The sequence below is a fragment of the Molossus molossus genome, unplaced genomic scaffold (genome assembly GCF_014108415.1).
Source record: "Molossus molossus isolate mMolMol1 unplaced genomic scaffold, mMolMol1.p scaffold_m16_p_11, whole genome shotgun sequence".
Taxonomy (NCBI): domain Eukaryota; kingdom Metazoa; phylum Chordata; class Mammalia; order Chiroptera; family Molossidae; genus Molossus; species Molossus molossus.
Window position 1 is genome coordinate 68711634 of NW_023425346.1, and position 15008 is coordinate 68726641.

Genomic DNA, 15008 nt, shown 5'->3' on the forward strand with positions numbered 1-15008 from the left:
TTGAAGGGCTCAGGCCTGAGGCACAGAGGTAAGAAATGGTCTCCAGTTGCTTCAGACTCTTCCAGGGAAGGAGAAACTTGCCTACAATCTGGTTGACACCAGAGGTTTGGTTTTGTGGCATATTGAGGTCCTTTGGGTACAGGACTGGGTTTGTGAACTTTGAATGCAGAGCGGTAACTCCAGGAGTCCAGCAAGGAGGGCCCGAAGAGCGTGTGCAGGCACCCAGCCAAGAGCAGCAGCACCAAGCACCAGAAGGATGGGCTGGTGAGAAAGGCCATGGCAGCCACGCAGCTTGCGTGAATAGCTGGACAACTGTTTCTTGGAAGTAGGAAGCTGACTCTTTTTATCTCAGTCAGATCCCAAGGAACTTGTCGTTTTTATCAGGGGCACGGAAAAGTCTTAAAATCGCCAGAATCCCAAGTGATAAATCTAAAGAAACCCCAGATATTTAGACCTCAAATTGATGAAGTGAATAAAACCACTTAATATTTTAAATTAAGTGAAATATCACGTAGTGTCATGCCGTTGAGGTTTTCAGCACTTACCAGATCTACAATCTTAATGAGGTAAAGACCAGTGGGTAGTCTGATATGCAGAGTTGTGTCATATGCATCATCTCCAGCATTAAACAAGGACACATTCAACAGGAATGTCTTCATACTTCCAACAGTGAGATAGGTTTTATTTTCATGTGGCCTGGAAATGAAGTAATATTATACAGTTCTTATTTGGGAAAGAAAAATCCCATCTCTTCATTTATTTATCCCAAACATAAAATATTAATTTGGAAAAACAACCAGAAGGAAATGACCACATGCAAGTAAATGCAAATCTATTTTAAAAAGAACTCAATTTCCCATAGTTCAAATAAATTTGGTCATCTACTACCCAAGAAAAGTTTCTAAATTAGTTAAAATTAAACTAGTTTGCTTTGTGTTATACTTCTTCTCTGCTTAACTTCTTTGTTTTCCAGGGAAAGAAAATATTTTATTCTTTGTTGTATGTACCACAAGAAATATTTTGTTTCTTTTTTCTGCTTAACTTCTTGCTTCTATAATTTTAACATATTTTCCTCATTTTAGGCAATATAGTTCTAGAAGCAAATTATTTTCCCCCTCTTTCTTTATTCTTGAATGGACATTGAATTACCTGCTCCCCAACCCAAAGGAGGGAAAGGGGGGTAATTGGAAGAAAAGGAGAACAAAGAGTATGAGCATGGCATGAGAAATGACTGCTATTCCCAGCAAGTGAGTCCAACTAAAATCTGTTCGAGTAGAATTCATTTCATAACACAGGCTGATCAGCTCTATCAGTAACGAGAGCAAATGAACAGCATTGCAGAAACCCTTCACTGTGCTGTGAACTGGAAAGAGAAGACTGCTGCAAATCTAGACACATGAGTGAGATCAAGTTCTGGGAGCGGGGTGTTCTTTACCAGTTTTAAGCCTCAGTCACCTCATCTGTAATAACAACTACTATGCAGTGAAGATTGGGGTCACGTGCATTCCATGGAATCCTCAGAACAACACATTTATATATGAGAAAACTTAAGGCGTAAGGAACTTACTCAAGGTCTCTCGCAGCTAGAATGTTCTCAAGTCTCAAAGCAAATGCAAATCTCTTTGCCTGCACAACCCATTCTCTTCACCAATGAAAGGGAAATGCTAAAGAAAACTTCTATTGCAGCATGATTCTGTAAGCTTTCCTCAAGGACAGAGGCTCATGGATATCCAAGAATTTAGGGAAAGTAGTTTACCCAGAGAAGGATGTGACCCAAAGCAAACCATCAGATGAGAATAATCATAACTATACAGAAGGTAAACAAAACATTCACATAGCACTTTAGAGTTTAGAAAGTTTCTTTAATAATATTTACATTGTACCATTCTAATCAACACCCATATAGAAGATTAATGTTTGAATAAGCTATTTCTGAAAATGCTAAACACATAGTAGGCATTTAATAGTTATTCATAAACTAATTTAAGACAACGGGTATTTAAGGACAAAATTTAAGAGCAAGTTTCAAAATTTATGTTTTTAAGTATTCCTTGAGGATTCATGAATTATAGAATGAGTATAGACAGATCCTATGTAATAAATCAGGTACTGTGATCATGACTCCCTGACACAAAAAGGTTTTTTTCTATAAACCCCACCTTTGTAGAGCTTGCATGGTAAAGCTTTATACACACATGCAAATATAAATACATGGGGAAGAGATGAGTGAAGGGCTCTGCGAACCCAGGGCAGGGAATCATTTGTGCCTGGGAGCAGTACAAGCCTGTTGCTTCTTGCTTTTCTACCAATTCTGATCATTTAGGTTGAATTGAATGAAGAGGTAAAAAATTCTCTTTAGCCCTGACCAGATAGCTTAGTTGGTTAGAGTGTCATCCTGATACGACAAGGTTGTGGGTTCGATCCCCAGTCAGGGCACATACATACAAGAATCAACCAATGAATGCATAAATAAATGAAAAAAACAAATCAATGTTTCTTTTTCTCTCTCTCATACCCTTCCTCTCTCAATCAATCAATAAATTTTTAAATAAAAAAGATCTGATTTCATTCTTTTCTGTATGAAATATCAGGGGATCACTTTGTCAATTATGATTGTATAACCACTATGCTGCACACCTGAAATGAATATAACATAATATTGATGTCAACAGTAATCAAAGAATAAAATAAAAGGTCTGAAAATTTCACAATTGAACCTTAATTTAAATTACACCCTTAATTGATATCTCAAGTCCTCCTTCTCCAGTGCAATTTCACACAACCAAAGAGGGTCACGTTCTAGAAAGCAAATTTGATAATGTCACATACCTGCTTCATATCTTTCTGTGCCTTCAAGACAGAGTTCCAACTCATTAGCATGGCCTTCAAGGGCTGGCCCATGACTTGCTTTCCAATGCACTACTCATTTCTTTGTCTTAGCCATACTTATCAACAAAGAGTTGTCCAAACACACCATGCTGTTTTGTATTATTTTAAGCTATCCCTCTACTTTTCACATCTTCCCTCTTCATGCACCTGGCTAACTGCAGGTCTTAGGAGTTCTTTTAGCAAATCCTCATTGCTAACCCCCTTCACCCAGCATTCCCCTTAACAGAAGTGAGGGGTCACTCCTCTCTTACCCAAAACACACCAGGCAATATTTTCATACTGTCTGGTTTTTCTTATCATTAGACTAACTTCTCCTGGAGAGATGTTGATTCATGATTATCCTGTTTTTTTCAGACCTTATTGACACAGTTAGTGTTAAAAAGAAAGTGTTATGTGCTACATACATTAAAACATTTAAGTTTTTAATTTTTAAAAAATATGTCTTTATTAATTTTTTTTAGAGAGGGAAGGGAGAGAGAGAATGAAACATTGATGTGAGAAAGAAACATTGATCGGCTGCCTGTTGCATGCCTCCCACTGGGGACAGAGCCCACAACTGGGGAATGTGCCCTGACCGGAAATCGAACTGGGACCTCTCAGTCCATGGGACGACGCTCAATCCACTGAGCCACACCGGCCAGACATACTGAAACATTTTTAAAAGCTGAGAAAAACTAAGGGAACACAGCAGAAAAATTGGGGAAAATCACTGGATAAGTGATGGTTAAAAGTTCATGAACTCATTATACACTCTATCAAATTATAGCAATGTTTATTTGTTCTTAGTGTTAAAGAAATTGCAAATGTTTCATTAAGATAAGAAAGTAAACATCATCTACGACTACCCCATTCATGTGACCAGTACTCTGCCTACACAACCTAATATTTTAGTGGTAATATAACTACTGAACTGAGCGAGAAATTAATGGCGACATCTGTACTGGAGAGTGTATAGTTTTGAGAAGTAAATTATTTATTATGAACCTCAGAATGAAAACAAAATTATTATAATTTTGAGCACTTTACTCCACTTTTATACCTTTTATAATATAACTCTAAGAAACTGAACAGTTCTCTTAATACCTCAAAATTATTCCCCTCTTATCTTGATTATTTCCATTTTAAACTTACTTATCAAGGTAGATCTCACACACACAGAAAAATGCACATATCCCATGAATATTTACAAACTGAGTACATGCATGAAACCAGCACCCAGATCAAGAAGAAGGTATTACCAGCACCACAGAAATATTCCTGTGCCCACTTCCTTCCAGTTACTGTCCCCACCTACACTGGCTTTGCCCACTTTTATATGTCATATCAGTGAACTCAGAGTATGTAATCTTTCTTTACTCAAAATGTAAATAATCAGGCGTTCTTTACTCAAAATTCTGTTTGTAAAATTAATCTACATTGGTGCATGTACTTGTAAATTGTTTATCCTCATTGGTGTATATATTCCACAACATTTATCCATTCACATTGTATTTATTCACTCAACTATTATTGACAATTTCTAGTTTGACTCTATTATAGTCTTTTGGTGAACATATATATGTAATTCTGTTGGGCCTATCTATAAGCAGACCCCTATGGTTTTAATCCAGAATTAATTCCTTAAAATCACTAAATCTTGGCTTATTTAAGCAACTAGCTTAAATTATACTAACAAATTGTATTTAAATGACAAAATATACCATTAGGAACTATATTTAAATAACCAAATATAAAGATGACCACAGAATTGTCATAGAAAAAGCAGGCATTCTATAGAGTAGGGATCCAAAATCTGCTGCCTGAAGGCCCAGTTCGAAACTGCCTGGTTTTGTAAATAAAGGCTTAGTGGGACGCAGCCTGCTCATTCACCTGTGGCCCCTTCTGGAGAGAGAGCGACCTCTGACCCACAAAGCCTAAAATATCTACTATCTGTCCCTTTATGAAAAAAAATTGCCAGCTTCTGCCATAGAGCAATCTGACGGATAAGTATAATTAGTTTCAAAATAAGTATATGAAATAATATTACTATATTTAAAGCCTACTCTGTATTATTCTGACATAGCGGCTCATTTCAAGCAGCCTAGGTTACAGAATTAGAGAAAAGGATTCTCTAGTTCTCGTCATTCCTTGGTTGGTACTTGAGACATCACGGAGGAAGGATTGAAGAACATGCCCATATGTAGCGTCTTAGCTCCTGATCCCTGGCTTTGAGAAACTGGATGTGTCAGGAAGGATGTATAGTAACTAGCAAAGTAGTTCATCCTAAACCGAGGCTATCATTTAAGGGGCGGGGGACTTGACGCCGTGAGAGAGAGAGTTGGGGAACGGCTGTGATGCACTCATTCCCGAGTTGTAACCTCCGTGTGGCGGGAGCAGCACCTGCCCGGCCGAGCCACGCAACCGGCGGAGGAGAATGTGCAGGAACATGGCTGTCCCCTCCCCCTACTGCTCCCTAATCACGTTGCGCGGCAAGGAGCCCAGGAGGTTCTAAAAGTAAACTTCGGCTTGACATTAAAGTTTAATTAAGACTTGTAGAAGAGCTGCCTAGAAATAGACATTTATACAATATTCTGGCAGGCAACCAAAGCATTAGTCACCGAACACCTTTGGGAAGGCAGCTGGCGCCCAGACAAGCAGCAGCCGGAGAAAGCACCGCATAAACAGCCAGGTTCCAAGACAACAGCAAATTAAAGAGAACACAGTGTTCACATTTCAGCAGCAAGACTCCTGGTTTATTTTCCATTTTTAAGCTATTTTGTCACAGAATCATAATTACGATTCTACTCCCCCACCCCCCAATATACATCTTATTGCATCTCGATTCATTAACTAGGTGCCGTCGGAAAGATACCCGCCAGCTTTTTATGGGAGACATAATCAAGGACCAGGTGCACATCTGGAAGGGTGACAGGCTGAACCAGAGCTTCCCCCAGAAATCACAGTTCACTCTTCATTAAAACGTGCATAATGCAGACTTGAAATTTACAAAACAGCCTAGAATCCATGTAATTTAAACAAATCAAGGTACTGTGTACACCCAGAATCACAACTTCATAAGTGAAAGAGGAAAAATAGAAAAATGAGGTATTTCAGCACCAAGGCTCTATACTTTTCTTGAATGAATTATATTGTTTTATTTTGTGAGAAATGTTCCCCTAAATCTTAGTATAATGAATGTACTTTGCCTTGATAACACGAATCAGTGCTTCCTGGCTAACTTTTTTTAAGATGCTAGAATAAAATACAATGTAAGCTGATATATACCTGTGTCAAAGTACACAAATCACTTATTTGACAAAATGTAGCCTGCAGCAGTGGCTTGCAGGCCCAAATAAAGACACTTTCTTGTTTTTTTACTACTGACTTCAGGGGGGAAAATACTGAAAAATTCTTATCTACTGGAATACACCAGTTAACTGACATTTAAGAAGATTTCATTGAATAAAAACAAAATCACTGACGTGTAGAGGAACACTGGGTTGGAAGACTGAGAAGGAAATAGCATGTTTTATTGCACAGCCAGATAATTCATCTTCCCCAACCTCTGTGCATCAGCAAGGCCAAGAGGGGTGGGCAAAAGTAGGCTCACAGTTGTGAGTACACTAAACACAGAGTTAATGAAGCCACTGTAATAATCATAATCTGCATATCTTTTTCCATTCAAACAACTATAAACCAAATTTTGCCAACCTGGTGTATTCCTACCACCTCCATTTTCAAAATGGACAATTTTGTTAGACTCGCTCCTTTAGGGGCTAACAGCACAGTGGCTGATGTTGACAAGTGCTGCTGTCTACTCAACAGTGATTGCCCTTTTTAGCTGCTAACAGAACCAGCACTAGGCAGCATCTCCTGGATACTGCAGAAGACAAGCCCCTAGTTCATTTTCACAGAATGAATCATGATCCATCTAATGGGATCACGGTGACTCCACTCTCCTTCGACCATGATGGTTTCAGGGGTGAGTATGTGATACAGGCCTGGTTAATTAGAATAAGAAGTCTGCTCAGCACTGCCCTTCCTGGGAAGGCAGCCTCAAGGGGACACAGAATTTTGCTCATGCCCTTTTTCCTTGCTGGGAACAGTGGTGCTGCTGCAGCCATCTAGTGACCACAAAGGAGAAATCAAGAGACCTGGAAAGATAACTATGAATGTCCAGATTTTGGCAGGTGCTCCCTAAACCTGCTACTGCCTCCTCCAGATTGCATAGTATGCAAAACAATTAAATGCCTTTCTTGTTTAAGTCACTATTAGTCAGGTATTCTGCTCCTTGCAAGTAAAGGCATTCCTAACTGAAGTGAACGCAAGTGTTCAGCTACACCACGTCGGCTGAAAGCGCAACTGGGGAACAGAAGTACCATTTACACCATGATCTATACGCCAGATTGATTTCAAACCATCTCTGGGATGACTAACTCTAGCTATTATATTTGTAATCTTGATAAAGTCATATTTGTTCATCTTCATTTTGCAGTGCAAGTCCATTTGAACATGATTGAGTCTCCTGAGAGTTTAGACATTCAGGAGAAAGCCTCAACTTAATGAAAACATGAGACAGAGCACACAAGCACTGTTTAGTTTGCTGTTGGCAGTCTATTACCGCAGTCTTCAGAAACGCGTGTTCTTTACTGAGTAAACGCATTTACCTAAAGCGGGTTTGTGGCTCTGGGGCACACAAATACCATTAGTGCCAGTGGAGTGATGGGCGGGAGAATGCATGGAACATATGGTCACAATTTGCCTATTATTACAGAGAAGGGAGAGAGGACACCTATGTGAGACAGGCCTTTATCTGTCTGACTGAGTATAATTTACCAAAAATGCAAAGCAGTTTGTCAGCATCCTTCACTGTGGGTAAAAAACTGATTAGAAGAGTTTCCGTGAGAGAACTGCTCAAGTAAGTTATCATTTCCCAAGGAGAAATCACCTGTAACTGTCCTATCTGATGCAAAAGATGTGGGTTTATACTTTCCTCTGGCATTCATGCGGCTGCAGACCTATAAAGCACTGTGAGAACATCAAAAGATACATGGGACAAATAACTAGTACATTTACAGAAACCATTTAGAATTCATTGGCAGTATTTCATTCTATGGCCAAACTAAAACTTTTTTATTGCGATCTATAAATATTCCAAACATAATTGATCAAAAATAACCATTTTTATCAAAGCTTCGTACGTAGTCGGTTTTGTGCTGTGCACTCGGCCGGCATTATTGCACTTTATCTTTAAAGCACTTTTCACAGAGTAGGTACTATTTTACCTCCTTATCGAGGAGGAAGAAGGTTTACAGAGGTTAAGAGGCTTCACTGAAAAGGTCATGCAGCCAGGAAACGGTAGACACAGACCTTCCCAGGTAAGTTTGATTTCAAATCTAAAACTCTTCATCACCACCACAGTGGTTCTCAGAGTTTAGTGTAATAAGAAACCTCTGGAGCCCTGTTTTGATGGTCCCCACAGCTTCTGATTTGGATGGTCTGGGGGCCTAGGAACCTGCACTGCTGTCAAGCATTCCTGTTGATTCTTGTGAAAGTGACTCCAAGGCCACACCTTGAGAAACACCACTTACCTTCAGCTGCCTGTCATTTAAAATCATAATGGACTAGCCCTGGCCGGTTTGGCTCAGCGGTTAGAGCTTCGGCCTGCGGTCCAGAGAGACCCTGGTTCGGTTCCCGCTAAGGGTAAGTACCTTGGTTGCAGTTTGTCCCTGGCCCTGGTTGGGTTGTGTGGGTGGCAGCCACTCGATGTGTCCCTTTCACGTCGATGTTTCTCTCTCTTTCTCTTTCTCTCTCACTCTCTCTCCCTCCCACTATATCTGAACAAAAAATGGAAAAATGTCCTCGGGTAAGGATAAAAAATGAAATCAAATAAAATCATAATGGACTAGATATTTAGATGACAAGAAATAGTATCACTTAGAATTAAAAATGCAAAGTAGACAATGTAATAGGTTAGTGCAAGAAAATGTGATGAAGACAAAATAATTCAATTAAGTTAATGATTCGATATCTTAATTCAAGAAGATGTATTCTCATTGTTCAGAAAAGAAGTGTTCTTGGCAATATTTTTGTACAAATGTCAATGTCCCATACCCTCGTAGGCCAGAGGGATTGCAGTGGAAGATGACAGAGGGGACAGTGGGACTTACTGACTGAAGAAAATGAAACGCTACTCATTTGTAGCTTAGATAAATGTTCCCACACACAAGTCTACTTATCAAAGGCCCAATACAGCAGAAACACCAAGAAAACGAAGCATTTTAGGAAGAAAATAAATACACAAATGGGAAGCCTATAAAATTTTCAACTAATACATCAACGAAGGCACCGGATGACATGCTGGGATACAAAATAGTAGTTGCTGTTTGGGGACTAGCTGAGCAGCCAATCCAGATAATTTAAGTATAAGGTCCAATGATCAATCAAATAGGCTAGGGCTGCTTGGCCCTGTGTTGTGGGTGTGCAAGGCTCTACTTGCACTACCCAAGTGGAAAGAATTAATTTATTCTCTGCTATGTGTGATCCCACCCAGCAGGGTACTCCACACTGTCAACCTTTTTACTCATTCCTAGGTGACTTCCTATCCCACTTATCATAACAGCTATTTTGAATCTTTCCCCATGCCTATCAAGTTTCCAGATCCACCCTAAAGACCTTTACTTTCCATATATATGAACATGTGTTTTTTTTTTTTTTTTTTTTATCCTGGTCAACCATGAATTCTCTACATTTTATTTCCTTTCACACTGAGTTTCTTAATTACACCAAGCATCTTTTCTGAATTTCTTTCTAAGGCTCACTCCCCCACCTGAGTCGATCGCATCGTATGCCGTTTTCTTTAGAACCCCATTTCATTCTCCTCAGATGTCTATGAGTCGCCCCTGGTGTTCCAGACATTGTTGTAGGCACTGAGAACACAGAGATGAAGAGACAGGAGCCTGCCTGATGCAGCACGCAGGAGAGGGTGGGCACAGAGGTAATGGTGGTGAGGGCAAGGCGGTGGGACCTGGGGCACAGGGGACTTGGGTTTCTGTACCTGGAGGCAAAAGGAGCTTCACCTAGGAAACAGCTGAGATTTTCAAAACAAATAAAAGTTAGTCAAGCAGATAAGTTAGAGAAGTGAAAGGAAGAAGTGCAACAATACTGAGGCTCAGGAGAGTGTGGTGTGGCCAAGCAACGTGAGTAGTCTGCCATCCGTGGAAAAAGGCCCCGGGGAGTTGGTGAGAAAGAATGCTAAGGAGCTTTTAGAGTTTTAGGTCATAGTGAACCACCGAAGCACTGGTGTTATCAGAGGTATACGAGAGAGCTCGCTCTGGAAACATCCTGGCAGAGAAATAAGAATAATGCAAAATAAGAGGCCAATAGCCCAGAAATCAGGGAAGCCCGTGATCTAGGTAGAATACACACACACATATTTAAATGTTTTTATTGATTTTAGAGAGAGAGGAAGAGCGAGGGGGAGAGAGAGAAACATCAATGAGAGAGAAACATCGACCAGCTGCCTCCTGCACACCCCCTCCTGTGGAGCAAGCCCACACACTGGGCATGTGCCCTGACTGGGAATCTCACTGGCGACCTCCTGGTGCATGGAAGATGCTCAACCACGGAGCCACACCGGCCGGGCCTAAGCAGAATATGGAGTGCTTGGTTTGAAGCAATAATGGGAGAGACAGAGAATTATGATGGACAAAAAAATACATTTAGGTGGTAACATTCTAGAATTTAGTGATTCGTTGAATGTCAGCGATAAGAAAGAGAGAACACTGATGGAACTCCAGGTTGTTTGGGAACTAATTGTGGTGTCATCACCGGTGGACAGTGACTAGGCACCCAAGAGGACATGTCCAACTGGATGTGTGAGTGTGGAAGTCAGAGACGCTGATTTGGGCACCGGCAGTGTAGGCCAGGTGAGGTCACGGTTGAAGGTACGATTATCCAAGGAAAACATGGGAATGCGGGAAAGGGGTGAGAAAATCATTTTGGGAGTCAAGAGTCAAAATCAAAGATCCTCCAAAGACAATTGAGAAGGAGGGGCTAGAAAAGAAGGGTGGAGGATGGCATCATGGAAATTACAGCAAAAGACATTCAAAGAGGAAGGAAAAGCTGCCAAATGCTTCCGAGGAGAGTTCAAATAGGGATGAACAGTCCCTTCTGGATTTAAGTAGAAAATCTCTCTCTCCCATTCATTCTTTTCCCTGCCTTCGCATGATGAAATAAATAACGTGATAAATCTACCTGTTCCCAGTATTTTCTTCCCCCAAGCACTTACCCTGTCATTCAGCTACCACTGCACTGAAATTTCTATCTTAAAATTTGCCAGTGATATCTTTTTTTTACCCACAAGTCACATTTTAAATGCCAACTCCCATGACCTTTCCTCAGGCATCATGCTATATGGTCTCTCTACAGAATTTTACAATATGAAGTACCTCTTTTTATACTTACTGGCTATTTCACAGTGCACTCAGTTCTTAGATCTCCTACAGGGACTCCCTATTTTTGTTACGCTCTTTAAATCAATATGTTCCCCCCAAGAGTTCATCGTTAGTACTTTTCTCTGTGAAATGCACATTTCGCCGCCTCCACCCCAAGCCTTCTACATGTCAGCAATGTGCAGAACGACTTCCACAGCAACCCTGCACTGGATTTTCTACTGGAGAGCTACGTGCAGACGTCCTGCCAAACTAACCACGCCCCCATTCAACCTGCTTGTCTTATAGGCTCACCTCCCAATCCAGTGTCCCATGTTCCTGCCCCGTCACTGATGCCTCCTCCCCCTTTCATTTCCCCCACACAGTCATCCTTCCACCCGAGCTGTGCATTTTATCCCTCTGGTCCTCATTTCCACAGCTTCCCTCTGATATGCTAAACAATTTCAATATAGGTGATCTAGACATGACAAAATTACGATGGTTTATTTCCCATAGTAAAATAGTAACAGCAGTCAACGTTTATCTAGCATGCACTATAGGCTGGGCACTATTCTAAGCACACTGCACATGTTTTCTTTTTACTGTTTCCCCTTCTGTGAATTGAGAAGAGCAAGATGGTTTATACCCTTTTAAATGTGTCATATATATTTAGGAATTTCTTTGTTTTATACATCACTCTGAATTATGTAATCATTTTTCTGGTGGATAAAAACTAGGCATCATGTAGTGAAGGTTAGCTCATTTTGCCACCAGAACTCTGGTAAGCCCAGCCGGTGTGGGTCAGTGGCTGAGCATCAACCCATGAACCAAGAGGCCGCCAGTTTGATTCCTGGGCACATGCCCAGGTTGTGGGCCCAATCCCCAGTGGAGGGGCATGCAGGAGGTGGCCAGTTGATGTTCTCTCTCATCCATGTTTCTCTCTCTCTCTCCCTTTCCCTTCCTCTCTCTCTAAAATCAATAAAGAAAAAAAAAAAAAAAAAAAAAAAAACTCTAGTAAGTGGCATGGACAAATGTCTAAACCACAACTAAATTCTAATGATGACGACCTAAGCCACAGTTCAACCCTGAAATATCTTCTCAGTTACCGATAAAAGATTAAAACACGCTTCATAAAGCCTTGGTGTTCACGTTTTCTCACTCTTTCAGAAGGTGTAATCTTTAAATGTATGCTTATGTGAATGATATACAGAGCCCTTATCTCCTCCCAGTACAATGTTGTCCTCTCCCAGTTCTTTAAATGCTGCTAACACCCAAATTAGTTCTTAGTCTCTCTTTGAAACCCACAAGCATATCCATCATTCCATCTTAATGAATACCAAAGAGTAAACTACACTTACTTCATAAATCCAATTTTTGCAGAAACTTGTAAATCAGCAGAACAATTTTCATGGGCACAGAATCTTGCAAAGTTTATCTGGAAATAAAATATGACAGTATTTTATCTTTAGTTCAATAAGTATGTTTATTTCTGTTTTTTAAAGATTAAGCCATCTCTGATACATGAGAAGAATAAAAGTAAATATCAGATTGATAACTCCTTGTTGTATCACTTTTTAAAGAGTTCAATGTGAGAATTAGTCAGTAGAATTTGTCATTTAAAAGGCAAATAATTACTGGGCTAAAAGAAGTAAGTTTTTTCAATAAGCAGATTTAAACCTAAATTTGTTAGGTGGGAAAAATGATTTTTTCTTTCATAGTAGGGAAGAAAAAATGTTAACCAAATTGTGGTAGTGACCTCCATAGGTATTTAAAACCCATGCTGCCCAGAGTGTCTTTGTCAAGTTCCTCTCGGTCTTCTGATGCTTTGACTCCACTTATCACATGTGAGCATGGCATTTAAGTTTGCAGCCAGTAGGGCAGCAATTTTATGTTTGTTAAAAATAACAAATTGCAGTAATTTAGAAATTTCACTTTAAGAACACATTGAACAAAATTAAATGATAGCCTATTACAGAGGTTCCAGAATCCAGAATAAATTTACCTCTGAGCATTTTAATGGGACCCAGAGATAGTACAAGGTACATGGGAAGACCTGAGTCAGGAGCTGCAAAGTATAAAATGGAAAGGGGGGGGGGGAGAGAAGGAAAATGGGAGGCAAGGGTGGAAAATGGTGAGATGCAGAAAAGAAAAGTCTAACAAGTCAGAGAAGGAGCCAGGTACACGAAATGGCAAATGACTGGTGTTGTCAAATTGCACGTCAGCTCACAGACCACCCATCACTAGGGAGCGCAAGGCAAGTGTAAGTCTTTCTCTGAATGATTAGGTAAATATGACTTTTTCTACTGCTCTTATGTGTAAAACAGGTTGTTCTAAGAGTCGAAAATGTGAATTATTCTAATATAACTACAAATTGGTTAGGTTTGGGCTTGCATACTTACAATAAAAGACATTAAACGATAGTTGATAATGAAAGTGAAGAATGAAAAGTATGGACTTCCATAAATATTTTTATGTATGGGTATAAAGAAAATTTGCTCGGAAGTTATCTTTATTCAATCTAATATTGTAGACTAAGCTCACATATCTTCAAGTGACTTAGGGGCATTTTTCTGGGACAGAATGTGAACTACACCTTTAAGTGTCCTTTTACCTTTCATATCCTGTGTGCATGAGCTAATATTTTAATGAATGCTTTTACCATACCCCAAAACGTCCCGTTGACTATGTCTGTGTGTTGTTGGATAGAAACATTCTGAACAACTGGACTGCAGCAATAAACACACAGTCAGTGAAACTGATAGGTTAGGGGATAAACTGGAAAAAGCAGTTCATGGTGAGACCGCAGGATCCATCCCAAAATGAGGTTGGTCCTGAGACGAAAGCATACAGTTAAATTTTAAAAGAGAAACTGTTGTGTAACATAAATACCTACGTCTATAAATGAGTAAAACCCAGGAAGGGAATTTGACTAACAAGATATGAGTGGATTGTGGGTGGGGTGAGTGTGAGGGAGACAACAATGAGAGAGGAGACAGACAACGAGGAAGGGAAAGATGCGTTGAACACACAGGACAACACAGGATAACTAACTCATGAAGGTAACTCACTTCCACTAGGAGAGCTTGCTAGTAACATATTTTCTTCACTGGCAAGGCATCGAGAGAGAAAGTTAACATTTTATGTGTATGGAAAACCACTGCTATGACTAAATGCATGTTTTAAAGTATTTCAGTTCAATATCCTGAAGGAAATATAAAAAAAATGAAAAACAACGCATACCAGCAATCTCTTCTTACATAAAAAATGTATAAAATTAAAAAATATTCAGAATTAATTTTCCTAGATTTATGCAATATTTTTTAAAAACAACTTTTTAGTTATATGTCACAATTTTGAATAAAAGAAAATATTCCTACTGTTTTTTCAATTATGTCTTTTTCTTTCTTCTGCTGAAGAATTGGCTGGAGTGGTGGGAATTCCTCCGTACTCCGTTTACTGATGATGTGATGCCCGAGATGGTAAGCGGCTACGATCTGAATTGGGGTGAGGATGTCTCGCACATCTTTCTAAGGAAATTTAAAACCATGTGAGTTAAAAATAAAAAGAAATATGTACATTTTAAAAATAGAGGGCTCCTCCTTGCCTGCATAAGGCCAAACACAACACACGGAAGTCAAAAGCATTCTTACCTTTTAATATAGATTTAAAAAAAAACTAATGTGTATATTTTTTTCGCACTACAAAAAC

General features: G+C 39.7%; 1 protein-coding gene across 12 annotated transcripts in view; it reads right to left on the bottom strand.

The window, feature by feature from the left end:
- The window catches only part of ITGA4 (integrin subunit alpha 4), a 78080-nt gene that overhangs the window by 15244 nt on the left and 47828 nt on the right, over nt 1-15008 (bottom strand). For 10 of the 12 annotated variants that reach the window (XM_036253658.1, XM_036253656.1, XM_036253654.1 and 7 more), the window contains 3 exons: nt 14678-14827; nt 12659-12735; nt 546-696 (listed from right to left, as the gene is read on the bottom strand). In XM_036253658.1, coding sequence (XP_036109551.1) covers nt 546-696; nt 12659-12735; nt 14678-14827 — 378 coding nt within the window. Of the gene's footprint in view, nt 1-545; nt 697-9742; nt 9798-12658; nt 12736-14677; nt 14828-15008 lie in introns of those variants that run through there. The other 2 variants (XM_036253665.1, XM_036253666.1) reach the window with 2 other exon arrangements.